Source organism: Rhopilema esculentum, chromosome 11 (genome assembly GCF_057945365.1).
Source record: "Rhopilema esculentum isolate cy_ngs chromosome 11, ASM5794536v1, whole genome shotgun sequence".
NCBI lineage: Eukaryota > Metazoa > Cnidaria > Scyphozoa > Rhizostomeae > Rhizostomatidae > Rhopilema > Rhopilema esculentum.
Window position 1 is genome coordinate 2,189,072 of NC_142825.1, and position 27,916 is coordinate 2,216,987.

The 27,916-nt window shown below is 35.9% G+C and overlaps 1 protein-coding gene across 1 annotated transcript; it reads left to right on the plus strand.

The window, feature by feature from the left end:
• The first annotated feature begins 15 nt into the window (after positions 1-15).
• LOC135687271 (DNA (cytosine-5)-methyltransferase PliMCI) lies at positions 16-27,916 on the plus strand. The gene is made up of 40 exons (XM_065203795.2): positions 16-140; positions 1,636-1,681; positions 2,080-2,108; positions 2,743-2,782; positions 2,897-2,977; positions 3,488-3,588; positions 4,484-4,602; positions 5,450-5,542; positions 5,760-5,845; positions 6,212-6,277; positions 7,794-7,871; positions 8,723-8,826; positions 9,176-9,236; positions 10,018-10,223; positions 10,321-10,381; positions 11,573-11,626; positions 11,907-11,990; positions 12,550-12,674; positions 12,992-13,097; positions 13,565-13,677; positions 14,190-14,298; positions 14,991-15,049; positions 16,208-16,282; positions 16,852-16,894; positions 17,288-17,378; positions 18,067-18,151; positions 18,328-18,401; positions 18,807-18,919; positions 19,647-19,718; positions 20,528-20,681; positions 21,423-21,574; positions 21,770-21,901; positions 22,157-22,303; positions 22,667-22,722; positions 23,057-23,168; positions 23,598-23,741; positions 24,435-24,598; positions 24,968-25,208; positions 25,786-25,902; positions 27,175-27,916. The coding sequence occupies exons 1-40, from the start codon at positions 109-111 to the stop codon at positions 27,280-27,282; spliced, it is 3,933 nt and encodes a 1,310-aa protein (XP_065059867.2). The 5' UTR covers positions 16-108; the 3' UTR covers positions 27,283-27,916.

The following is a 27,916-nucleotide window of genomic DNA, read 5'->3' on the forward strand; positions in this document are numbered from 1 at the left end:
CCTCGATACCGATCATGTTTCTGATTGTTGTGAGAGAGGCTGGAAGAAGTTTGGCGCCAATTCGCAAGCTTTGCTTTGAGATTCCTTGGTGCAGCAAAAAGAGCAAATATGCCGTCAAAGACAATATCAGAATTGTTGAGGTTTGTTCTCAACATCTTATGATAAAATCAACCAGTATATTGAGAGAGCAACAGGTTTTTCTTCGCTTATATCGCTCTTTAGGCCACCAGGCAGTGTGAGACGTACACACGACTGTAGTTGTACTGTTTCAATACAGAAGAATAGTTTTATCGAGATCTTGTCAAGAACTGCAGTGCTTTTCAGACCTTTGGGCGATACAATGCATCTAATTTTGTTCTTCAACAGCTCATCAAATGTGTGACAGCTGCCTGCAGGAGATCGTTCGTTGTTTTGAAAGGTTCTTATGCTCGCCCCCCGAGCGGACCTTGATACACAGTCTGCACATGCCAGGTCTCTTTAGAAACTAACATACTTTCTCTAGCCGTTGAGATTGTTGACCTTTAGGGGAAGACTCACAAAAAAATTTTCTCCGTTTTTAATTGACGTTTGAAATCTAAATTTATTGATTTGACATCATTGATTACAAGTATAGAGGTCTATTAACAAGCTAACTACAAGAAAGGAAATTATAAGATAAATTCCTGTAGAAAAGTCTATTTTTTAAATATTAGTAATGTTTTAATGTGGGATGTAAAGTGTAGTAATGTTTTTGTGTGGGATGTTGTGTAGGACAGCAGTTATCCAACTTAGTTCCCTTATGCTGCTTAGATCATTAGTATTCTGTATTTGTTCACAACTTAAATTTTTGAGTCTTTCAAAATCAAGTTGGATTTTTGACAGTTATTTTACCATGGTAATTGGCATTCAACTATTCAAACAACAGGCAGTTTTACAGGGTCATCTAACTTTGATGAGGTAAAATCTATTAAGAGTTTCAATTCAAGAAATTAATTAGCATAAAAATTTCCTCACTTTTAGATTTTTATCATTGTACATTTTTGTGTTTTGCTTCCTTTTTCGATGACGTTATATGTTGAATGTGCTTTGTTGATTTATAAAAAAATATGACCAGTTATAAATGCTGTTGTTTGTTAGATATAATCACCCCTTGTTGGATTCAAAGTGAATTTAAGTTGAACTTAGCATACACTATCAGTTTAATTAGAAATTTTCATGAGTGCACAAAGCCATTATGCCCTTTTGGTATACATTATCAATGAGATAACCATGGAGCCCCAAGCACTGTCAAGAATAAACAGTACACTCCATAATCCCTCATTGGTGTTACTTCAGAGATAAAGGATATATAGGCCATAATATTGATGTTTTGTTTTTTTTAATTAAGGTCAGTTCAGTTTAAACTGTACTGCATACATGCTATAAAATGACAAAAATTAGACTAAGTCATAAAAAAGCGGGAAGAAGAAGCTTTCTCTCTAATCTCATTAAATAGAGAGCGCCCCCTGTTTATCAACATATAACAGAGATCTGCAGTATAAATATTTTATGCAAAAAGTTGTGAAGAAGTTTTGAAACGCAAATTCAGGATAAATTATTTTCAGGATTATTTTGTTTGTTAGCAACTAAAAAACAACTACATTTTTAATTTTTTAGCACCAAGAGAAAATCACTATGTGAAGATGGTAAAGAAAATGATGAGGTAAATAAACTTAACTTTATTTCATATTAAATCAAATAATAGCCTGATTCTCTCTTTTTGATTCTCTTGAACATGAAGTGGAGTATTCTCACATTTATAAATCTGCCAGAAGAAATTACCAGAGAAAAATAGTATGAAAATAAATATGTTATGCTTTAAAGGTCTGTTCGTCATCAAACCACGCAACAACATAAATTGGCCATTCCATCTGTTTAATATCATCTTCATTGGAAATTTTGCCAATGGGTGTATCACTTCCCAATGCTTTTCACCCAAACTGATTTAATTTTCAATAAAAACTTGCTTTCTCCCTGCTGGTTGCTGCAAAAGTATCTTTAAAATTTGCATTAAAATTTCTATGTCCTGTTTAATGTTGTCCATATTATTTATTTTTTCAGAATAGAAAGAAAATAAAGACATCTTTAAGGTATGTATGTTTCTATTCTGAGCAATGAGACGAAATGCACTACTCTTTTGGTTTAATCAAAGAAATTACTGTATGGATGTATTTTTGATGTACTGTTTATATGTTTGAATTAAATACTTGCTTTACCATCATAAATATTACTCCATTTGGTTTAACCCAACCTTCAGTGAAGAGATATTTCCACTAATCTCATTAAGCCTGATGCTCTGAGTAACAGCTTATAACTGTCCTTTTCTGTGCTTCAAGGGCTTTATGTCAAACCTGAAAACAGTAATTTTTATTAAAAATGTATTTATATGTTATTATATACAGTATATTGAAACAATATGAAATTTATTGTGAGTTTTACAGCCTTGTCAGCCCACACTTCTAAAGTTTCTCTGCTCATATTTGTTGATTTTAGTTTCTACAAAACAATTAGAAGAACGAAATGGTAATATATCTAAAAAAGGAATTTTAGTCTGAAAATCCTTTAAGACTATGATTAGAAGATGGTGTAAATCTCTAAAGCTTGCTGGTACTTCCCAAAATATTTATTATACATAAGTTTCATCCATAATTTTAAGTCTTTTGATCTCTTGTCTTTCTAAACATTTGAAAATGCAATTTAACAATTTGAATTATTTCTTTGCAGTGACAATACAAATGAGACAGAGGTCAATGTTCAAAAAAAGGTGCAGTTTAAAAATATTTTTCTTTTTTCTACTTTTATTTTTCCATATGAACTTTGTGGATTAACAGAGAGAGCAAGTTGATTCATCTACCTCTAAACTCTTGTTTTGTCTTAGTTTCCTGAAAGATGCAAAGAATGTCTTCAGTTTTTGAACAATTCAGAAATACAAATGTTTATTGGAGATGTAGAAAATGCAGTAAGTTTTACAAATTCTTAAAATATTTAATTCAGTTTAGTTTATATGACTTTGAAATTGCCATTTCTAGAACAAGGTACAAGCTGAACAGCTCAGTAATAAGCAGAAGAACCTGTTGTGACCTGTAGTTATGACTAGTAATACACATGTATGTATGTATGCCATCTTTTTATCCACTCACAGACTACAAAAATCCCGTACATGGGGTCTAGTAAATTATGATACTTAGAATAATAGGGTATGACACAACTCAAGCGGAAATGCCAATTAATTGCCAAATTCTTATTAATTCTTGTGGGTAATCAAACTCTCTAAAGCTCATGTAGGCAAGCACATATATCGTCAATCATTTTCTTGAAGTTGTAGCTGTGGTTTTAGGCTCATGTGGAAATGCCATTGAACTTGAAAGTCAATTTTTCACTGTATAAGTTTATTCAATTTATTCCTTTAGGGCTAGATAAACAGTCATTAGCTTGTTTATTTCAAAGCCAAGCTTTTGCTCTTTGTTAGGTTGAGGAATTATGTGCGTTATGTGATCCCAAGTTGTCTCTGTTCTCTGGTGAAGATGTTGGTTATGAAGAGAAGCCACAACATAAAATTACAAATTTCAGGTTGGTGCATGTGAAAGGTTTCACTGCTCTTGCTTGTCCTTACAGTGTTGTAGTTTGGCTGCTGAAGGTGCCTTCTACCAGTTGCAGTACCAGAAAATTAACCATTATATATTGTTTCTATTTCCTTCACTCTGTGATTCTTTATGCCTTATCTATTACATATACTTTTATGGTATTTTTCTTACATTTATTTTCCATCTATTGCTTAAATAATATATTCTTAAAAGTATTCTTATAATAAAAGTAATCTGTACTCTTATAAGTATTCTTAAAATATGGCCAGCTGCAAATGCAAAAAATCTGGTTACTTTTGCATGCCCCCCAAACTTGCACATCTGCCCCTCCCAACTTGGTACACCCCTCCCAACATGGTACTCTTCTGTATGTGTAACTGTGCTTTTCATCTTAAGTACATTGTAACCAAGATCGCTATCAGTAACTGGAAATGCTTTAACTTTAATCGGTGAGATTTGTCCTTAGTGGCTATTGAAGAACTAGAATTCAGAATTTGCATTAATTTGATAAGTTATAAGAGAGAAACACAAGACTTCCTTTTGAATAACCTTGTTAATTAATTTGTTTACAAAATTGCAATATTACATATAGTTTGCATTTTATCTACATACATTATTGATCATCAAATATAGCAATTAACAGCACCCCCTTCCCCAATATAATCTTACTTTCAAAAATTGTGAACTTCCCCACTCTCTTTATTTCCGGTACTAAATTTTTAAAAATTCAGCTCTCGTCTCCTTTTTACAGTTGTTGATACCTCATCATCCCATCTCATCTTTGCAATCTCATTAGCTTTGGCAGCTTCATTGTTGTTTTGTACAACAAACAATTTTGTAAATAATACCCTTGATCTTTAACAAATTGTTTTTAATTTCAGTGTTTACGACAAAAATACACATCTGTGTCCATTTGATACTGGATTGATTGAAAAAAACAAAGAATTAATGATGAGCGGTTTCCTTAAGCCAATTTATGACGAAGATCCTTCCCCAGAAGGTCAGTAGAAGCTTTAACATTTCTGTCCATGTCTTTAAGGTCATATACACATTTTAACCTCCAGATCTCAACATAGAATTCATTATTGCTCAACTATAGATTCTCAACTGTACAAAATATGATGGCCTAGGCCAGTTTGTGCTAAATTGCAACAGAATGCAATTAAATATATGATAAGGCTTCCAGGCTATTGTTGAAATCCTTTGTTAAATATTTTTCTGAACAACCTTGGCTGGAAACTACTCAAATGACATTTTCTCTCTTCATTTAATGAAAAGAGCAGCACATTGAGAAACAGTGACACTTAAAAGTCTAGTGGTCATAAAAATAACAGAAAATGTGTCACTTTTTACAAAATACAAGGCCAGTGATAATGACCTTGGTTTTCAAACACCTAAATCTGGTCTTGCGAAAGTTTTCTTTGATCTATAGTGTCGTAATTTACAGAACCTGTTAGGAATGATTTGATCAAATTTTGCAAAGTCTCCCAAAGGTTCCAAGCTTTGAGACTGTTCCTTGCGTAGCTGAGAATTTTGACTTTTTGATAATTTTTAAATTCTAAATAAAAGCATTTGGAAGTTTTGTTTGATTTGTTTTTAACCATAGACTGATAAAATTGATTCAAACTTTGACGGTAGTGTTGTTTTCAGTGCTGTTAACATTACTCACTTGCAAAGTTATGCAAGAAGTTTAATGTAGGCAAAGGAATTTATTATATGTATTGAAATAAATGTTGAGATTTTTATGAAAAAGGAAACGAAAAAGAACTTAAATTTACGTTGAAATTTGGCATGTTTTCACTTAAGTTCAAGTCAAGTAATTTTGTTTCTTTTTCCTTCGCATTTAGGCGGCATTGCTGTAAAAAACATTGGCCCAATTAACGAATGGTGGATTACAGGCTTTGACGGTGGGGAAAGGGCGTTGATTGGTTTCACAACCGGTAAGCTTTGTTAAACACTCATTTTGGTACTTAATTTATTCGCTCGTACTTTATCGTTTTTTAGATGATGTACCACACACAACTTACATATTTAATTTGATTTTCTCTGCCATGTAGAAACAAATGCAAATAGTTTTGCTTTCTCTCAGATCTTTGCAGCAGAAGTTTTGAAGCAATTATACCTCTTTGTGTTTTACTTCTTGTTTCTCATCAACAGCATTTGCTGAGTACATTCTAGTCAAGCCTTCTGATGAATATGCACCATTTGTGAATGCTGTTCTGGAGAAAATCTACATGAGTAAGGTAGGCTCATTAACAATATACCAGAAAATTTGTTGTTTTCGCAGTGAAATATCCTCCACCAAACTCTCATCAATTAAGTTTGACCTTCTCAATTGCTGTACATGACCTAAGAGATTCATTTAGCGACCTTTACCTTCAAAAGCAGTATTTTTAAGAACGCCAGGATAAAGTAGACGCAACTGCAGTAAGAAAGCAGATACCAACGTCTATAATTGTCAATCAGTTCAGGAAGAGAAGCATGACAACTTCAATTTAGACTCTATTTATCATTGTCTCTTTATCAAGGTTGTAATCCAATTTGCTTGTTTAGATCTTAGCCATCTTGATCATTGACCGTGTTTTTAACCATCACCGTATCCCTTACAGGCTGTGATTGAATTTCTCAACATAGATCCTGAAGTTAGATATGAAGATCTGTTAAATAAGATACAGGTTGGTATCCTCGTCTTTCTTTTTGACTACTGAATTGATCAGATAAATTTTTTCTTTGCTTGCTTCTCAGCGTTATCTCTATAGGAAGGTTGATTGGTGCGGCCTGAATATTCTGTGTCAAGGATCTGGTTTTATTTCAATAATTAATTCGTCCAACGTGTTGTACGGTGAATGAGACTTAATATGACTTAACACAAAAAGGAACTTTGTACATCAAAATTAGTTAGATGCTACTGCGTTTCTAGTATAAATCGTAATAAAATAAAAAGGAACTGAAAAAATAAAAAACTAAGCATCGATCAAAATACAGCAGCTATTCTTTCTTCGGCAATGATTGTCCCCAATCCTCTCCGTGGTTCATTTTGACTTGCTTTCTATTCACTTTGACTTGCTTTTTATTCACTTTGACTTGCTTTTTATTCACTTTGACTTGCTTTTTATTCACTTTGACTTGCTTTTTATTCACTTTGACTTGCTTTTTATTCACTTTGACTTGCTTTTTATTCACTTTGATTTGCTTTTTATTCACTTTGACTTGCTTTTTATTCACTTTGACTTGCTTTTTATTCACTTTGACTTGCTTTTTATTCACTTTGACTTGCTTTTTATTCACTTTGACTTGCTTTTTATTCACTTTGACTTGCTTTTTGTTCACTTTGACTTGCTTTTTATTCACTTTGACTTGCTTTTTATTCACTTTGACTTGCTTTCTATTCACTTTGACTTGCTTTTTATTCACTTTGACTTGCTTTCTATTCACTTTGACTTGCTTTTTATTCACTTTGACTTGCTTTCTATTCACTTTGACTTGCTTTTTATTCACTTTGACTTGCTTTTTATTCACTTTGACTTGCTTTCTATTCACTTTGACTTGCTTTTTATTCACTTTGACTTGCTTTCTATTCACTTTGACTTGCTTTTTATTCACTTTGACTTGCTTTTTATTCACTTTGACTTGCTTTTTATTCACTTTGACTTGCTTTTTATTCACTTTGACTTGCTTTTTATTCACTTTGACTTGCTTTCTATTCACTTTGACTTGCTTTTTATTCACTTTGACTTGCTTTTTATTCACTTTGACTTGCTTTTTATTCACTTTGACTTGCTTTTTATTCACTTTGACTTGCTTTTTATTCACTTTGACTTGCTTTCTATTCACTTTGACTTGCTTTTTATTCACTTTGACTTGCTTTTTATTCACTTTGACTTGCTTTTTATTCACTTTGACTTGCTTTTTATTCACTTTGACTTGCTTTTTATTCACTTTGACTTGCTTTTTATTCACTTATTCACTTTGACTTGCTTTTTATTCACTTTGACTTGCTTTCTATTCACTTTGACTTGCTTTTTTGTTCTTCCAATAACCTAGACCGATATATTTTCATCACGTTCTCTTTTTGTCAGCCCACATACCTTTAAGTTGGGTAGCCGGGAAAGTTTTCTTTCAGGCGGTATGGTCATAATTCAAAAATTCTAAAAATAGATTTTAATGACGTCATCATTTATATCCTTTCAGACAACAGTTCCTCCAGAAAACTGTCCTAGATTCACCGAAGATACTCTTCTCCGCCATTCACAGTTTCTTGTCGAACAGGTAGGCTCACATGCAGAACGACATTACACGTTTCTGCCAAAAGTACTTGGGACATCCAGCAATTTGCGTTTTATTATATATTTTCCCTTTCTTTTCCGAAATAAAATCACTACTTCCACCCCCTTTCCCCTAGTATGGCCCGAGGATGGCTCAGTTGCTTGAGGCGCTGACTGCAGTCCCAAGGTCCGTGGTTCGAGTCCTTGGCCTTGAGAAACTTTCACCCAGACTGAGGAGAGTCTCCAGCTCTCTGTAATCACGAGGTGCTAATCGACCAGGACACTGTTCGATAAGCATAAGCTTCTCAGTTCCCTAAAAATTATTTTCAGATGCTAGGTAGAAACAAATAAACAAAATAAGCAAATGAACTAGTACAGTGTTGATAGTTTGACAAATATTGTAAACGCCATTTTCAAATATCCTTCGCCATTCTAGGCAACATTATTCCCTGGGTGAAAAGGGAATGGTTTGATTTGACCTTGAAAAGTGACGACAGTGTTCCAAGTCTTTTGGCATTGTAGAGGGTACCCAATAAGTCTCCAGATTTCCCGTTTGTATCCCGATTCCCGATTCCCGACTGCCAATCCACGAATCCTGGTGTTAGCGACTCCCGATTCCCGACCCCAGAAAATGACGACTCCTGCTTCTCCGAAAAACATATGGAGTACCCTCCTTGTAGCCTCGCAATCAGAACGACATTACTCGTTTCTTTTAAATGCAACTCTTTGATCGTCAAATTTTATCTGAATATTAGTTCACAAACTGCTGCCGCAATATCATACTTGGTAAGCATATTGTGATATCGAATGTTTTCAATGACATATACGCTTTTATCTTTGTTTGAAATGATCTAGATTGAGAGCTATGACTCAGCTGCCGAACCAGACGAAAGACTTCTCATTACATCACCGTGTGTTAGAGATTTGATTAAACTGGCTGGTGTTACCCTTGGCAAAAGGTGACATGGAATTTTGATAACTACCCTCGTGTTGATTCCGATATACGTTTCTGTGTGTCAAAAAATTAGTTAAATTATTTGTGGCAGTCATTTTGAGCAAGTTGTTTGTTAGTTTTTTTAGTATAGCTAATAACCACATTCCATTTCACATTCATTTTGCAATGGCCCTAGACTGTCGATTCAATGTTGATTTTCAACTGTTCCCAATGATTATCTTTTACAACCTGCCTCATTCTATTTTGCTCGTTGATGAGCAATTATGACTGGTTTTTTCTCGGTTTATTTATTTTTCTACGACTTCCTTTTCTCGAAATTGATACAATACAGATTTACATACTCTGAAACACAGGCGTCAATTACGTGGCATGAGAATTAAAGCTGAAGGCCCCAAAAAGAAAGCTCCAACCAAGGTTTGTAACAAAATTGCACCATTGTGTTTAGGAAATTTCCCCTGTTTTTAAATTGACTATACTAATACATTTTCTCTACTACAGGCAATAATCATGTTTCTACAATTTTCCGTTTTTTAAAACGTTTGTTAGTAGAACAGGCATTAAAGCTAAGTTATTTAAGAAATAATTCATTCACTGGGAAAGCATTTTATATCTACGTAGCTATGCAACATAGCGGTTGTTGTTGTAAATTTATTTTAATTCGATATAAGAAACAATAGCTACCAATATATACATAAATATACAATGTTAACTAATCAAAATCGAATAAATAAGATCGGTGTTATGGTGTCATGTTATGGTGTCAAAATCGAAACAAGAACGGTGTTATGTGCATACATTTTAAGCGAAACTATGAGAGCTGTCAGTTCTAAGCCTGTTTTCTACTTCCTATAAACGACTATCAAATAACAGATTTGCTACAATCCCTGCCAAAACGTCCTCTGAAAACCAATACAACGCTCTTTCTACCTCTCCCTACCACACAATCTCTAACACCGCACCACTCTCTCCCTGCCCTCTACAGAATATTCGTAAGAAAATTGTTATTCTTTTTTGATAATAGTAAATCTAGCACATCAAAATGCACGTTTATAAAACATTCACGTAGAAATAGTCAACATTGTTCCGAAGGATGGGGGGGGGGGGGGTGCAATGTTTAGGGAAGTTATTGTAGCATTTCAACAAGGACTGCTTGTCATACAAGCCAAGCTAAATAAAAGCCTTTCTTCCAATTAAGGCTACCACCACTCCATTGGTGCGGTATATCTTCGACATGTTTTTCAAAGACCAAATAGAGAGTAAAGGCAATGAAGGGCCACGAAAGAAACGTTGCGGGGTTTGTGACGTATGCCAGCAACCAGATTGCGGTGAATGTAAGTGCTGCAAAGATATGAAGAAGTTCGGCGGCAGTGGAAAATCAAAACAGTGTTGTATCAACCGAAGGTATAAGGCCACTACAAAACAATCCTTTTTTCGCTTGACTTTGCATGCATTGTGCTACATTTGTTAAGGACTGTTTAATTCATTTTCTTTGGTTTAGGTGCCCGTATATGGAAGTCAAAAACGCAGAAGAAGAAGATGAAGAATTGGACAACCCGACTGTATGTTTATTTTCCACTTAACTTTGATAACATTCATGTTCATATTTCATATTAAATTATTTATGCAATAAAAATCCCTTCAGCATATCAGAAAAAACTAAATTAAATTAGAATAAGCTAAATTAAAATTAGATTAAATTTACAATCTAAATACAATATATTGTTAGGGCCTATTTGCTGCTCTTCCAGGGAGTCGTGTTTTGATTTAGTTTCAGCTCTTGAAATATGATTTTAAGTTTCTTTTGAACTGCGAAAGGGTTGGCAGTTCCCTGATTTAAATAGTGATGCTGTTCCACGCAGTAAGAGCTGAAAATCAGAAGCCTTTTTCACATATTCAAGGTTATATCTTGGAATTTGGATTTCCTTGCAGTTTCTTGTTCTGTAATTTGAGTACAAGGATATCAGGGGAAATTTATCCCAAAGGCTCTCTTGGCACGTCCTGTTCATAATCTTGTAGGTCATGGCTAATCGATCGCATTTAATTAGCTGCTCTACATCAAACCAATTATGTGAGCAGTTATCCTTAATTTTACCTCCCTAAATAAAAGTTCGGGTTCGGTCTTGTAGATTTTGCAGGATCTTTATTTTAGCACTAGGAATACTTCCCCAAATAACATTTGCATAGCGCAAGTAACTTTCTATAATGGCCCGATAAACATTATGTAGTTGTTTTTGTGGCAGAAGATTTTTCAATTTTGTTAAGTGATGAAAGACCTCTACGAACCTTCCCTTTAACAATTTTGAAGTGATGTTCCCAGTTCAAACCTTCATCAACGATGATTCCAAGTGATTTTGTCTGTTTTACGCGCTTTATTTCTGAGTTGTTTAGTATTAGCGGTTCAGAGACATCTATTTATTGACTTTTACGGGGGATGACCTATCAGCATGTGTTCAGTTTTCTTCGGATTGGGAGTCAGTTTATTAATTCCTATCCATTCTGAAGTACCGAGAAGCTCTCTTTGAGCATTCTTAAGTAGATCGTTAAATGTTATCGTAACATGCTGGCTTTCGATTGTTCTAGACATGTTTCGAAATCGTTCAGGTAGATTATGAATAGGAGTGGAACAAGACAGGAGCCTTTTGTAATCCTGTCTCTATTGTGTTTAATGTTTATAAACTTCAGAGCTCCTTTCCAACCTCCAATTGTATATAATACTTTTGCTATCCCGTGCCTTTTCTTACCCATTCTAGGTCCCCGTACTTGGTTCACCCAAGCATAAGAATGTAAAATCAAAAACTATTCAGGTAAACTACTTCGTGTAATCATTTCGTGCAACTTCATGTAATGATCTAGCAAGCGATGATTGTGTGATACTTTGGTTTTGATGAATATTTTTTGGCATTTTTCAGCAATTTCTTTTCTACATTGGCCATTTCTTAGACTTATATAATTTCTTAGAGTTCTGAAAATTATAAGGGAACTCACATCCAAAAACAATTGCCTCCAAGTTGTGAATAGTTTGCAAAATTTATTGACCCGAGGAAGCTCAATATCGTGGCCTAACCTTTTTTTGTTAACTTGTAGACCAAAGTGAAATGGATCGGCAACCCAGTTGAAACAATAAACGACAATACTTACTACTCGGCTGTTTCTATAAACGGAGAAACGGTGAGAACATTTTCAAGTCTCGTCTTTTGAGTCAGTCTGTTAGTGAGAATAGAGATTGACTGACTGCAAATGTTGCCAGGAAAATGTTTCAATTATCTTGTTTACAAAATTCGCAAGACCTGAAATATTTATCCGAAAATTTTGTTCCATAACTTTTATCTGTGATTTTGCGACTTTGAATCGCATATTTTCCGACTTAAAGCTCTAAGCTTCGGAATATTTAAGTCTTCATTTAAAACGCAATTTTTAACTGTACTTTTTGTTTCATAAACGAATGTAAACAAATTTAATTTATTTATTTAATTTCATATTGAATTCTTGTGTTATGAAAAACCTGGTATTAAGATTAGTGTTTTACATAAACATAAACAAAAACATATCTTTTGAATAACGAAAATTACTTTTTTTGTCGCTCCGTTATAAAGTGCTCGGTGATGTATAGACAGAGCTGTACACGCCACGGTGTATTGAACTGGATTAATTCTGGTATAGAAATTCTGGTGTAGAAAGTTAAGCGATTCTTATAATGGATTTAAATGAGTAACTTTCTTCTATTTAGGTTAACGTCGGTGATTTTGTCAAGGTCTGCTCTGACGATGAGAGTGCTCCATTGTTCATCTGTCGCGTTGCATACATGTGGCAGGATCAGCGTGGACAACGGGTGTTCCATTCGCAGTGGCTCTAGTAATTCCCCCATTTTTATTATCGATTTGCAACGCCAAAAACATTACTTTACTCGACTGTCATTGAAATGAAATCAAGAAAGTGATTTCTTGTGATTTGCCATCAGATTGATCATAACGCGTTGGTAGGGGAATTTAGATGTTGAAGAAAGCATGGACAAGAATACAATAATTGTTTTGATTTGACATATTCTTCTTTTAACACAAACAAAAATTTAAACATCAATTTGACCATGCCATCTATGTTGCTATGTTTCATTACGTCATCCTCTATTTGCACCGTTAAATAGGCCAATGAAATGGTTTTTTCTACCCCAGTCGAGCTACTGAGACAGTCCTTGGAGAAACAGGAGATGTCGCTGAAGTTTTCTTCTCTGATGAGTGTGATGACAACCCACTTGGCTCCATTTTGTCCAGATGTGACGTAAGAAATCTTCTACTCTCTTTACACTGTTGCTGACAAATCTATATTCACCCAGACTCTACATGGCAGCGTTTGCACTGTAGTACTGTAGCACTGTAGCACTGTAGCACTGTAGCACTGTAGCACTGTAGCACTGTAGCACTGTAGCACTGTAGCACTGTAGCACTGTAGCACTGTAGCACTGTAGCACCGTAGCACCGTAGCACCGTAGCACCGTAGCACCGTAGCACCGTAGCACCGTAGCACCGTAGCACCGTAGCACCGTAGCACCATTGCAATTGGTTTATGGAAACAAATCCATTATGTGTCACAATTTAAGGCTCTCTTCACCTGTCATTGGTGTCACTGAAGTCTTTGCTTTCTGTATCATAAAACTGGTTATTGTTACTGTAAACACCTATCTGATTTTATGTAGATATTGAAAAAAATCCAATTGTGAATGAACCTTTTGGGCTCTGTTACCGTAGGTAGAGATAAGAAAATTGAGCTCAGAATGGTTCCTTCAAGGAGCCGCCGAAGAACTGATTCCTGAAGCAGAGACAGAAGATGACGAAAGCCATTCGTTTTTCATCCAGAAATGGTAGGTCAACCTCAACAGTCATGTGCTCGTGTTTTCTGATTGGCCTATTTCGATCCACAACTGGGTTTATATATATTTCCTAACGTAGAGTTTTGATCTATGTTCTGACGTTTTAAACTCTGAAGAGTGTCAGACGAAAAGCTTTAGTTTACGAAATGTTTGCTTTTTTTCAAAGCCATTTTCAAGAAATGGTAGGCTTAATCCAGTTTCATTCTTATCCACTTGTCTTTACATCGCTCTTGTATCACTTGTCAAAACCCTTGTAAACCTGAAATTTCAATCTATTATCCTTCATTGCCCTTAATTTGGTAAGACATCTACAAAATTTCATAACCCTCGCAGCGTTGTATATCAATTTACTATTTGGGGATCTTTAAAACTTGTCCTTATGCTTATGCCATTAAGTTTAATTGAATATTTTCATATTATAAGTCGTTTAGTAGAAGGTTTTTTTTATGGAGATGGTAAAATATATGTCATTACTGCTTGAACTTTTATTACTTTTCATCCAGGTATGATTGCGATAAAGGTAAATTCACAGACATACCTGATGTTTTCACAAGCAAGCAGCCTACGTATCAATCATGCCCTTGCTGCACAAGGAAGAATACGGCGTTAAAGGTATGGCTGTTTTGCTCAATCTAAAATTGACATTTTCGAAGTTGGTTATTGACAATGCTTTCCAAATGGAGTGGAACACTCGGACGCTTGGACCTATCATTATGGAGATTCGATAAAGCAAAATTTTGTTTTCCCATCTCGCTTTGCCTGTGCGCCTGTGCCCCTGTACCCCTGCCCCTGTAGCCCTGCCCCTGTACCCCTGCCCCTGTAGCCCTGCCCCTGTACCCCTGTCCCTGTGCAAGCTGATATAGGCCTATGTTAAAGAGTGCTGTTGTTGGTTATTTGATTTTCACTTTCTATTGCAAGATAGAGCTATTTTTTTCGATTTTGATTCAAAGCAACATAATAGATTATTTTCAGTAAAAAGTTGTCTTGCTTTTTGTTCTGTTGTTTAGTGACACGTTTTCAGAAAGTTGTCTTTAATTTTCTTTCAGTCAAGGTTCCTTGTCGTTAGGCCCCGCTCATTAGCTCTCTCTATCCTTCACATTTAGCCATGGCAGTAAACAATTCAATTCTTGTTTAGATTTTTCATGTTATTTTTTGCAAATAGACATGACACATGTTGCGAGACATATATTCCTTATTATTAAGATCTTATATTCTATTTTTGCTATGATGTTTAAATGTGAAGTTAAGTTGTGATTCTTTAAATGCTCAGGTAAAATTTTAAATGCTTGCTTCATCGTCTGCAGGAAAAAACTCCAGAACTCACCAATGTCATTGAACAGGCGGACGACAAAACCGTCTACAAGTATGCTCAAATAGTCCACAGATTTGTCTTGTATTTTCAAGTTTGCACGTTCCTCTCATTTTCACCACACTTTCATAGAATCATTCTGTCCTTTTCATATTAGACTTCTCGTGTATTTGTTCTAATCTAAGAACGTATAACTTGATATTAACTCCTACTTCTGGATTATTTTAAAATGTCTTTCAACAGCCTAATACTTCATAGAAAAGCAACAGGGCATCCAAGCGACAGTGTCGTGACAATCTATTTAGATGTCTTTTAATTCAGACTTCATAATCTGAAAAAGCACCATAAAATACCTCTAAATATGCAAAAACGGTTTGGTCTGTTACAATTTTTCTGAGATATCATCAAATGAACGTATCAATTGCTCTATCAAATCACTGTCATTTTGTTTTCCTCGCAGTCAATTTGCAACAAAATTAAGTTATCTTCAAAGGATTAATTTCATGGTGTTCTTCTGATTCTTAGGTCCAAATTTAAAAATTCGAAATACATATTTTTATAACGTTATTGCTTAGCTACCCTTTTTACTTACCCTTATCTACCCTCTATATTTACCCTTATCTACCCTCTATACTTACCCTTAGCTACCCTATATACTTACCCTTATCTACCCTCTATATTTACCCTTATCTACCCTCTATATTTACCCTTATCTACCCTCTATACTTACCCTTATCTACCCTCTATATTTACCCTTATCTACCCTCTATACTTACCCTTATCTACCCTATATATTTACCCTTATCTACTCTCTATACTTACCCTTAGCTACCCTATATACTTACCCTTATCTACCCTCTATATTTACCCTTATCTACCCTCTATATTTACCCTTATCTACCCTCTATACTTACCCTTATCTACCCTATATACTTACCCTTATCTACCCTCTATATTTACCCTTATCTACCCTCTATACTTACCCTTATCTACCCTCTATATTTACCCTTATCTACCCTCTATACTTACCCTCAGCTACCCTATATATTTACCCTTATCTACCCTCATACTTACCCGTAGCTACCCTTTAAGCATACACTTAGCTACCCTTTAAACTTACCTTTTGCTACCCTTTAAACTTACCCCTAGTTACCCTTAATAAATCTGCTTAAATGCATGCATACAAGTAACGGCGTTATTTTGCATCTGCAGATCAGTTCTGTTCAAAAACGAGGAGTACTTGCCAGGAAACTTTGTTTTTTGCATGCCCGAAGCGTTTACCTTCAAGTGAGTTTCAAAAGTACAAAAAATTGAATAAAATGAGTTCTGTTAATAAAATTTTCGAGAGATTCGATGGACACCAAAACTCCAGCAGTTTACAAGCACCTCAACTGTTCCAAAAATATTGTATATTTTAATTATGAGAGAAAATTTTGTGATGGCACCTTATTTTCATTTTAAATATGCCATGAATGAGTACATCCACTACAAGTAGAGATGGTTAAATTTGAAGTGTAAGCCTATTCTAAAGATCTAAGCAATTACCTCGAAAGAGATTAGATTCATTTTCAAACAGTTTTTAGCGGTGCAGAAGTTTCAAATTTCTTTGAATAAAAAGTTTTCTATTTTCAAACAATTTTTGAATTCATTTAGTCTAATACACAAGAACCAATCAAAAGTTTGCTTTCGGCGACTATCCGACGTTTATATTCTGAAGAGTGTCAAACGAAAAGTACTGCAGTATGCTTTGTTTCTGTTATTTCTTCCATCGTTAAATTTTGTGGTATCAAATACGTAGCTGATGAAAATCATTTTATATCGTTTTTGTTTGACAAATTTTATCTGCTGCATTGCAGAGTACAACAAAAGCCAAAGGAAAGAGGCAAGAGAAAAGAAAATGTAAGATAAAAAGTCTTTATCCGTCCATCTTTTGCTTAACGTTCCGTCCCTAACCAGTCTTTTGTCGCGCACAATTTAGACTTGCCAAAATAATCTTCTTCCATAAAGAATTAGAGTCTTGCAATTTATCCATCCATCGGAACATTCCGTTTCTCGGATGGCTTTGGTAGCAAGCATTTTCCTCTAATTTCTTTTTAAAGATAACCTCAACTGTATTTGCCGTTCTTTTTCTTTCAGTAAGTCGTTATCTACGCTCTTTTCTTTCAAAATATGTCCCATAGAATGTCTCTGTTTTTCTATGCATAAACATAGTGCTAGGCCACAATAAGATAGTTTTTTGCAATCAATCAATTTGAAATTACAGGCAATGTAGTCAACCTTGCATTTTTATAGTATGATGAAGAGATGTATCCTGAATATTACCGTAAAGGCAGCGACCATATCAAGGGAAGCAATTTAGATGTTCCGTCGCCTTTTAGGATAGGTAGGTTTCTCACTTTTTTTTCAGAAATTTGCATGTGGCATTTTGGAGTAATTCATTCTTGAATCGTTGCATGAAATATTTTTCTTGCAATTTACCGGAATGCACCTTTGCTCCTTTTAAGCGTGACAAAGGAATTGATTCAGGTTCTTTGGATCCGCGTAATCTTGCTGTTGATCCATGCGACTTATCAGTATTTATTTGTTTAAGATGCTTAAGCTTTTGCTGACCAGGGCACTTTGAGCCACATCACTTCAGAATAGCAACTGGTTTACTTGAAATCTCTGTCGCTTTTCTTGAAAATAGCTGACTAAATGCAGAAAGGAAAAATTGTCAGGTTTTTTTCACAGTAACATAAAATAATGTTTGACACATTCCTATCAAGATGGAATATCTTATGTATTTCAAGGGGGATGCCTCCTTTATTGTCCCCAGTACCTCATGGGAATGTCCGCTGTATTTCATGTCTTATGCTCCTGTATTTCAAAGAGAATGTCCCCTCTATTTCAAGCATCTTGCGTTGTGCTTTGGTAAAAATTCTCCAATTTTTTTATTGAAATATCATTTACCTTTTGGTGTACTAACATTCGATGATTATTCGAGTCTGTTTTTGAGCTTATTCGCTTATTCTTATTAGCCTAAAACAGAGTTTGTATTTGGCTTCTCCTATTAATTCAAGTTATACTTTCAGGTCAGGTCCTGTCAGTTTATAAGCGAAAAGGCGTCTTTGGTGATAGCTTGGAAGAAATTTTTCTGCGTCTTCGTAAATTTTACAGGTACATTCAAAGCTTTTTTATATATATCTATTGATAGCTGTTGCTGCAGTTTTTACCCAAAACTTGATTAATTTTCTCCACAAGGCGCCATTCTCACTTGTTTTCCAAATTTTATGTTTTCAAAAAGCCAGACTTGAATCTATTTTTGTAAATCAGAAAAATGATTTTATTTTCAGGCCTGAAGATACCCACAAGGGTCTCACTGGAACGGGCCACAGTGACCTGAACTTGCTCTACTGGACCAGCGAAGGTAGGTTTATTTAAAAACCAATCTTTTTGAAGCAGCGAATCTCATCTCACCTGTATAAAACTTCGTTCGTCGTCATAATTATACATTTATTCTGCAGAAAACACCTTGAATGAACTCATTTCCGCATTTCAGCATTTCAGCATGTGCTCGATTTCAGCATTATTAACGCAACATTTTCTCATACCCTGCCACACTATCAGTACCTATTTCAGTTTCTATATAGCAACACTATTTTTATAAGTTTTATTTTTTTATTTGTATTTAATTTTTGCAGTCAAACATTCTAGATTAATGTTAACTGCTTTAACAAAAAGAAAATGCTCCATTATGCGCCATCAATGATTTTCACAATTCTGCAACAGTTAAAAATCATAACGCAACTCCATTTATAAATCTCTTCCGCAGAGGTTGAGGTGAATTTTGCGCTAGTGCGCGGGAAATGCTCGGTTATCTGCGGGGAAGATCTGCCAGTAGATGAAATAAAGAATGATGTCCCATGCCAGTTCTACTACCTTGAGGTACCTTTTTATCTGTTAGTTTCTTTATTACCTCGTAACGTAGCTATTATTTTTTATAGTAAACAGTTTATCAAATACAAGAACTTGAAATTCACCTCCGAAACAAAACTATTTTTACGATTTGTTACACTAAGGATGTTCCTTACCCACTTTTGAGGATTTGCAAAAGCTCAGTTTATCAGTAAGGAAAAATTGCTTAGGATCCGTGACCCAATTGCCGGGACTTTGTGTTGACACTTGTTTCGACATCAAAACATACCGAAAATCCTCGAATTAGCCCCCCCCCCCCCCCCTGGGAGCTTATTTATTTTAATAATATTTTTGGTTGAGGTTATTCAAGGCAGGGAACTTATACGAGGGGGGCTTACACGAGGGGGGCTTATAAAACTATAGTAGACCTTAAGAATACAATACATTTGAAGCTTTTTTATCCGCAGACATCTATCTGCTTCTCTGCGGAGGTGTTCCTGGCATTTTCAAGAGGGACCCCCAATTTTATTTTGATCCTTTTAATGTTCTGATGTCAAAAAAAAGTCAAAGCAAAGTCTCGGCAATTTGGTCACGGATCTGAAGAAATATTTGGCTTTTACCAAAAATCTTTTCAAAGATCAATGGCAAGCTTAAACTGAACATTTTTTATATCAAAGTGGTCACCGTACCACAAACATATTTTATCTATTTGTTTCGCCGTCGTGTAGTATTAAAGAGCTACTGCTGTTCATTTTAGGCGTATAATGGTGATACTCGCCAGTTCGAAGATCTGCCAAGTATTGCTAGAGCAGCACTCAACAACGGAAAGGTTGGCACTTAATTTGTTAAGAATACATTCAAAGCATGATCCTTAGAAACCTCCTTGCGATTCACGTAATATTGACAAGATCCTGTTTCTTTTTATTTATTAGACCTTGAGATAATTGTATTCCACTTTGAAGACCAGCGAGTTCATCATATTGTTGTACATTATGATGATCATGAATCTTCACAGAGCCAAGAATCTTCTCAGGTCAAATCAAAGTTTCGCCACAAAGATCCTTGTAGCTACACAGTTGATATAACAGAGACTTTGAAACAAGACTTCAAAATATTGCTTCTTATTCAGATTTCGTTTTAGGTATCTGCTTTTGTTTTGTTAGATATGCAGAAATTGATACAACACCTTGTAACAAAATTAGGTTGCCCATCCATCCTTTTCAATAAAATTCAAACTAAAGTAAATTCAAATTATCTGCTGATGGTACAAAACTTGAAAATGGCTTTGAAAAAAGCCAACATTAGTAAACTAAAGCTTTTCGTCTGACACTCTTCAGAGTTTAAAACGTCAGAACATAGTAGATCAAATATTTATCTGACGTTTTAAGATTTTGATCTATGTTCTGACGTTTTAAACTCTAAAGAGTGTCAGACGAAAAGCTTTAGTTTACAAAATTTTTGCTTTTTTCAAAGCCATTTTTAAATTCAAATTGTCACTACGAAAGGCCTATGCTTAGTTTCCGATGAGGAAATATTCATGTGTAGAAAAGAAGTTTATAAACCCATAATCCTAACAATTTATGTTGCTATTTTACGTTAATGGTCGAATATTCAATGAAATATCCTTCTGATTGCCAGAGTAAAGGTAAAGGAAAAGGTAAGGGGAAATCAAAGGCCAAACTCTCTCATCCGGTCGATCAGCCTTTAAATAAACCCGAAGAAGACGTCATGGAAGCCACTAGAAACAAGTTTCAAAAGCTGAGGTCTTTGGACGTTTTTGCAGGATGTGGTGGTATGTTGGGTTTATTTCATCTCAAAGTTTATCGTCTCAAAGAAATCTTTAGGAAATTGCCAGTGAAAAGCCAGGTTATAAAACGTTTCCACGACAATTAAAGACGTTTCCAATTCGGTTCACCATATTTTGAGTTTAATCTTTCGTATTAAGATTCTCCTAAACCTTCAATTTCTCGCTATCTTTTAAAGGCAGCGTTAAATGTGCATTAAGTACAGCATCGATATGAGGTGCTATACAGTAATATGAAATTTTCCTTTGGCCATGTGCCTAGTGGTCCAATTTTGATTTATGGCATTGAGTCATGGTGAACAAACTGGTCAATCTTTTGCTTTTGGTGTGATCAATGTAGTTTTATATCATAAGCCATTGCTTATACCTGCCCGTTGCCAAAACTAATTTTCAAGATCAGTACAAGGGAACTGCACATGATGAGTCTCAGGTCCGCCAATATATTAGTATAGTGCTGCAACTTGAATATTAAGACTCGGCGTATCTGCTTACACCCTCTTCTTATATAATGATTCAATGCCTTTAATAAATTACTTCTTTACCAGTTTTTTTCTGTATTATGTTTTTGCAGAACGCAATTCAATTGCTAAATGTCTACTTTACGTATTGATATAGCTTCCCTTCATTATTTGTATCACAAATTGACACAACTTTATCAAATCTTCCTGAAAAGTAAATATTTCGCTGTACATAATCAACGTGAATTTTGATTTTCTCGCCTCGTTTCAGGCCTGACACAGGGTTTCCATCAAAGTGGCATTGCTGAAACTCACTGGGCAATCGAAAAGGAAGAATCGGCAGCACAGGCATTCAAGTTGAATTATCCAAATGCCTCAGTTTTCACCGACGATTGCAACCTTCTTCTTAAGATGGTTATGGAGGTAAGAAGTTTTTCCAATGTGCATCTGTCACTGCACCGTATCAAATGGATCTGAAAACATTGATATGAAAATATTGATATGAAAATATCGACAGCATTCTTTCATAATCGCTTCACCTAGTCTCTTTGCTTCTGCTTTCGTTTTATCGTTGTAATTTTGAAGTATATCTTGACAAAGTTCGCTTGTTCCAATTAGGGGAAGGAACATGATAGTAAGGGACAGAAGCTCCCACGGAAGGGTGACGTGCAGCTGCTTTGCGGGGGTCCGCCATGCCAAGGCTTCAGTGGCATGAACCGATTCAATTCAAGAGATTACTCCCAATTCAAGGTGAGCTGAAAAACATTAACAAATGGCATCTTATTCAATAGCGGCAGATCGATGCTATTAGCGGGAAAGTACCTAGGCACAACATTTTGACCGAAAGCAGTTTTGAATGAAAATCATTACAAAGAAAGTCATGATTAATTTTTCTTATTTTCTTTCCCTTTTAGCAGTTTTTAAACATTTAAGCATTGACCTGTTTCATAAAATCTCTGACCTCTCTGCATTTAACGGATCCGTAACCTGTCTTTTTCCTTTTAGAATTCTCTTGTGGCCTCGTATCTAAGCTACTGTGACTTCTATAGGCCACGATTTTTCGTTCTGGAAAACGTGAGAAATTTCGTGTCTTTCAAAAAGAACCTGGTTCTAAAGCTGACTTTGAGATGTTTACTGAAGATGGGGTACCAGGCAAGAATTCGTTTTGTGTCTTCTACAACACATTCGCCCTTTATCTTTCACTGTGCGCTTCAGAAACATAAAATTGATCTTTTCTCTGATAATTCAAGCATAAATATCTGATTAAACTTAAGCCTTACACCTTGGTCAACATCGCCAATATAGTATATTTTGCCTTTTTTGTCAAATACAATACACTTTCCATAGTTTTCTGAGAATATTCGTTCTGAAATATGTTTTTAATCATATTTATTTTGAAAAGGCCTTTCCGTGACTTTTTTCTCAAAAAGATAATTTTGTGACTTTTCTTCTGTTCTCACTGAAACCATTTATGTTTATCAGCCCTCATTGAATCAATTATTGTTCACCCCACAGTGTTCATTCGGTATATTGCAAGCAGGGAGTTATGGTGTGCCACAAACAAGGCGAAGGTGTGTAGCTATCGTCGTCCTTAACCGTGTAGTCAATTTCTAGCTTTCCAACCAAGGAGGCAAATGGTTCCTTAGATAGCCAATAGGTAACAATGTTTCAGCAAATATACTTGACAAATTATTTCTATTTTAATTGAGCACAAAACCTGCAAATTTCGAAACAGACAGATTTTGGCAAGTGATTGGAATTTTAGCAGATAACATAAAATTGGATAACTTATCTGTACTTCCAAAGAAACTATAAGTCCACTCAAATTGATTACGTTAAATCAAGGTCACTGGGCTCATCTTGATGAATATTGAATTATATTTTGTGTTCTTTTTATTTTTTTAGAGCCATTATTATCGCAGCAGCACCTGGGGAGGTGTTACCTTGCCACCCCGAAGTAAAGCATGTCTTCTCATCCCATGCTTGCCAGTTGTCTGTCTGTATCGACAATAAACGGGTAAGTTTCAAGCCTAATGTCACCAGAACATATGTCATATTTTGAGATGTTTAAAAGTTGCCTAAGTTCATTTATCATTCATTCTCCATGGTGATTGCTCAATCTCTGGTTCTTGGATCTGAAAAATGTTCTTCTCGTCCATTTCACTGAAGCTCCCATCATCCACTGCATCCACCGCAGGCACATATTATCCACTGCATCAACCACTGGCATTCCAGTTTTATGCCTGTTACATTACCAATACCTGAATCTATATGTTAATTGCCGGTTAAGCAGTGAGCCTCCTGATCCCATTAGTCAACATCTTTTACAAGACCTGCTAATTCATAGGTGAAGTATAAGCCCCATTAGGTCAGAACGGTGCCTCGTTTGCACTACCATGTCGCCTTAATGTCATGGTCCTCACGTTCTCGCTACTTTCCTTTGCAGTATCAAGCCGTGCCGTTCACCGAGTCTGCGCCATACCGAACAATAACTGTGCGTGATGCGTTGAGCGATTTGCCTGAAATTAGAAATGGGGCCAACAGACCAGAAATGGCGTATACAGAGCCTCAGAGCCACTTCCAGCGCAAGGTAATAACATTCTAAGTAACCTCACTCTGACGTAACCACGTATTCATTGAACCATACATAGCCATAACCATACTAGACGTTATTGCCCATGATGTCGTGATGTTTTTGTTTAATGTGACGTCTTCAAAATTTAATCTTATCTGATGTCGTTTTAGAAGTCTGCACATATATGAATTTAATATATTCTGGCAGTTTAAACCTTTCTGATTGCAGTTTACCGAATTGTTTAATTTACTTTGATGGCTCAATCAAATGACATTTCGCTCCTTTGTTGACACTTCCCATAGTACTTTAATTGAAGTTACATTTTCATTTCGCTTCAAATCCAATAACAACATATGCGTGAGCTGTCGTGATGAAGTCATTTGTTACGAGCTGAACTCCCCCCCTCTCCCTTCCATGTTTTCTTTGGACTTTTAGACATTCTTTTTAGACATCCAAAAAATGAATCCCTGAATTTGCTGTGGTAGTATGATAAAGATCGGCGAAAAACACAATCTCTTTTGCCTTTTGTGATTTTCACAAATCTAGTAGTCTTTTTTTGTCAAGTTGGTTAATGTCTTAATTCTACAATCGCGTCATACCATTTCCAGTTTCCTTTTAGCAAACCATCTCTAACTGTTTTGCCAATAACAGCTTCACAATAACAGATTGTTTTGTTGCTATGTTACAAAATGTTTATTTTATTGCCAGATGCGTGCACATGAAGACCAAATGCTTCGCGATCATATCTGCAAAGAGATGTCTGCACTAACTGCTGCGAGAATGCGCCACATTCCAACCGAGCCTGGGTCCGACTGGAGGGATTTGCCTAATGTTGTTGAGCGTCTGCCTGATGGCGCGCATTCAACTGTTTTGTAAGTGAGATTTTACAAAGGTTTGATCCATTCAGCTTGCTTTTCCCTTCCTACGGTTCTATTTCAACTGGTACATTGACGTCTTTGGCACAACCTGAATACCACTAACTCTTTGTTAAATTCTAATTCGAAATAAAAGCTCCGAAGACGCTAGGTGTCTAAGTTAGGTCATGCTGCGGACTGGCGAATGCGACAAGTTTTAACCTTCGCCATTTTGAATTTTATAATCACTTGTTTCGAAGGATAGGTTTTCTCACGGTATAAAACTCCTGTCGGTGCGTTCTTTTTTTCCAAGAACATTCTCCCTTATAATACTTCCTTCCTTGCCGCAAGTAAAAATGCCTGTTTGTACCGGTTATTTGTTCCCAGGCGCTATACTCACCATGACAAGAAAAATGGCCGCACCAGCCAAGGAAAGCTCCGTGGAGTTTGCTCCTGTGCCGAAGGGAAGGAATGTGACCCTGGGGACCGTCAGTTCAACACGCTGATTCCGTGGTGTTTGCCCCATACCGGGAATCGTCACAACAACTGGGCCGGTCTGTACGGAAGACTTGAGTGGGGCGGCTTCTTTAGCACAACCATCACAAATCCAGAGCCAATGGGAAAACAGGTATACTCACTTAAGTTTTCACTTTCTGCCTCTTTCTCTTTTCAACTTGATTTGTTAGGGTATTCTAGGGCACAAAGGACATAAGGCAAAGAGAATAACAATATTGAATTGATAGTCGCCAAAGTAAAGCTTTAAGGCATTGGCGGACACTTGGTCAAATATTGGGAGGGGGGAAGCTAATGGTTTTGGTATGATGACGTCACATTTCCACATGATTTAGAACTAAAGACCATTTTCTTCCAAAATATTAACAGGGCAATCCCCCCATCGGCCCCCTTGTTTTCACCACTGCTTTTAAAGACAGTGAGCTTTTAAAGACACTCAGATATATGGCTGATTTTATGTTTGCAGTCTTCAGGTTTGAGAAGATGAATCTGGAGTGGATGTCTTATCAAGGGCATTTTAATGACAGACATGTAAATTGAAGTAAGCAAGTCAATGCCAGTGATAAATAGGGTATGGCAAGTTAGTGAATGTCGGTCTTTGTAAACAGTGTATTTGGCAAGTTTTGTGGTAAAAATGAGCCCGGTTAGTTTCCAGTTGTCGCTTCCTTTAACAGTTGTTTCCAATTTTATAGGGACGCGTTCTCCACCCTGAACAACATCGAGTCGTTAGTGTCCGCGAGTGCGCTCGTTCACAAGGATTTCCTGACTCATTCCGTTTCTTTGGATCGATACTTGACAAACACAGACAGGTAATGTCACCTTTTCACTGATGTCTTTACCACACCCTTCGTTCTTTTATCTTTGCAAATAAAACGAGCCCGTTAAGGTTAATCTTGTTTGGTAAGAATTTAATTTAGACTTGCTTGCATAAGAGATAATATGAAACTATTTAACTTAGTCACAGCTTCTGAGTCACGACTTCGAAACTTTTTAACGGGCACATCAAGGTCTATGGGGTCACTTTCTAGAATTTTCATTTGACATGTAACGGATAAAGGATAAATTGCAACTTTAATCAAAATAAATGTGACTATGTAATGTTCTTGTTGTGAATAAATGATCTGTTGTGCGGCTAAGTGGAAGCAGAGATACCTGCAAAAATTTCTCGGAACATCAAGCAATTTGCGTTGTGCTTTTCTGTTTTCCATTTCCTTTTCAGAAAACTTCTACTTTCAACCCCCACATCTTCGCCCGGCCCCTTCCCCCCAAAACAATGTTGATAGTCCAGAAAATAACACCCAAGCCACACAAAAACTTTATTCCATAATCTCTTTCTCTTTTTAGTAAACCAACATTGTTTCTAGGGGGAGAGAGGGATGGCTGAATTTTCCCTTGAAAACTTGAAAAAAACGGAATTGAACATACGAATTAAGTCGCTCCAGACGATTTGTATCTCTCGCAGTTCTGACGGCTGCTTAGCCTTCTTGCCATCAACCAACCAGAACGTGACATTTGTTCGTAGTTTAGCAGACACAATAAAATAATATTCATTATCGTCTAAATAGCGGTTCGGATTTATTAGGATCATCTGCTCTAAGAAATTGAATTTTAAACGTATTCATTTCCTGACATTTTGCCTGCCATGTCTCTCTATTAACAAATGAAGCAATTTTCATTAAGCAAAATCTATCTGGACATCTTCGCACAAAGCTTGTTTGATACATTGTTACAAAGCATTTGGTTGGAACTGGTAAATGCACTAAATGCAGACATATGTTAAATACTGAGAGAAAATGTGATGACACAACCAAAGCCGGTCTTGAACCCGTAACCAGCGACACTGTACCTATGCGTATCCTGTCACGTTGTTAAGTCCAAGCCTAGTGCCCTGCGCATTGTGAGCCGTCGCAGAGTCCTGCCTACGTCCCGTCATTCTCTCGCATATTTTTTTAAGCATACTTTCTCAGATCCATTTCTGCAAGCAAAGTTGCGCTCCTAGCGTTGAGCTTAGATTCAATGTTAGTTTCTTTTATGTCAGCGTTCAAGCTCAGTGAATTAAAATAACGAAGTCAATAATTCAGGTTGGTAATGCTGTTCCACCCCCAATGGCTTTCTGGATTGCCGAGGAAATTAAAAAGTGCATAGCGGCAAAGGATAAGATGACTGAAGAACAACCGGCTGAACAATAACCAGCTGGGCAACAACCGGCTAAACAAAAACCGGATAAACGAAAACCGGATGAATAACAACCGGATGAACAACAACCAGCTGAACAAAAACCGGATGTACAAAAACCGAATGAATAAGAATGGGGTGAACTAAAACCGGATGAACAAAAGACTGCAAATTAATGCATCTAGGCAGCAAACACAGTCACTGGCTCGATCTTTTGTTAGCTCCAACGCTTTAGAACCTTGTATATTACCCGTTTCCGCTTTGAATTTAGTGATTTTTCTAAATTTCAATGCAATAATTTTAGTCGAACTTTTTATTCAAGTTTCATAAACTGTTCGTAGTTTTGCTTTTTAAACCGTTTTTACAAAAAATGTAATTTTCATTCAGTTTAAGAGGATTTTTCATCTTCTCACAGATATTTTACAACAAGAGAACATCTTATAAACCTCTTGAAACGACTTCTTGTATCTAATGCCCCTGAATGAGATAACTATTGTATTTTATTTCATTTATAAAGATTCTGTTAGAGTCGGTATGAAGGATCTTTGTGATTAGAAAAATGTCATTAAAAAAATCTCCAATTATAATCAAAAGTTGTGAAAAATGATTGTTTCGATAAATTGTAATCATGTCTTTTATGAACGCAAA

Bases quoted from the DNA above. Each gene is read 5' to 3' on its own strand.
- LOC135687271 (XM_065203795.2), top strand. From the start codon at position 109: ATGCCGTCAAAGACAATATCAGAATTGTTGAG. The intron at 18,152-18,327 runs GTACATTCAAAG...TTTTATTTTCAG, and splicing joins CGTCTTCGTAAATTTTACAG to GCCTGAAGATACCCACAAGG. The intron at 19,719-20,527 runs GTTGGCACTTAA...TCTGATTGCCAG, and splicing joins CAGCACTCAACAACGGAAAG to AGTAAAGGTAAAGGAAAAGG.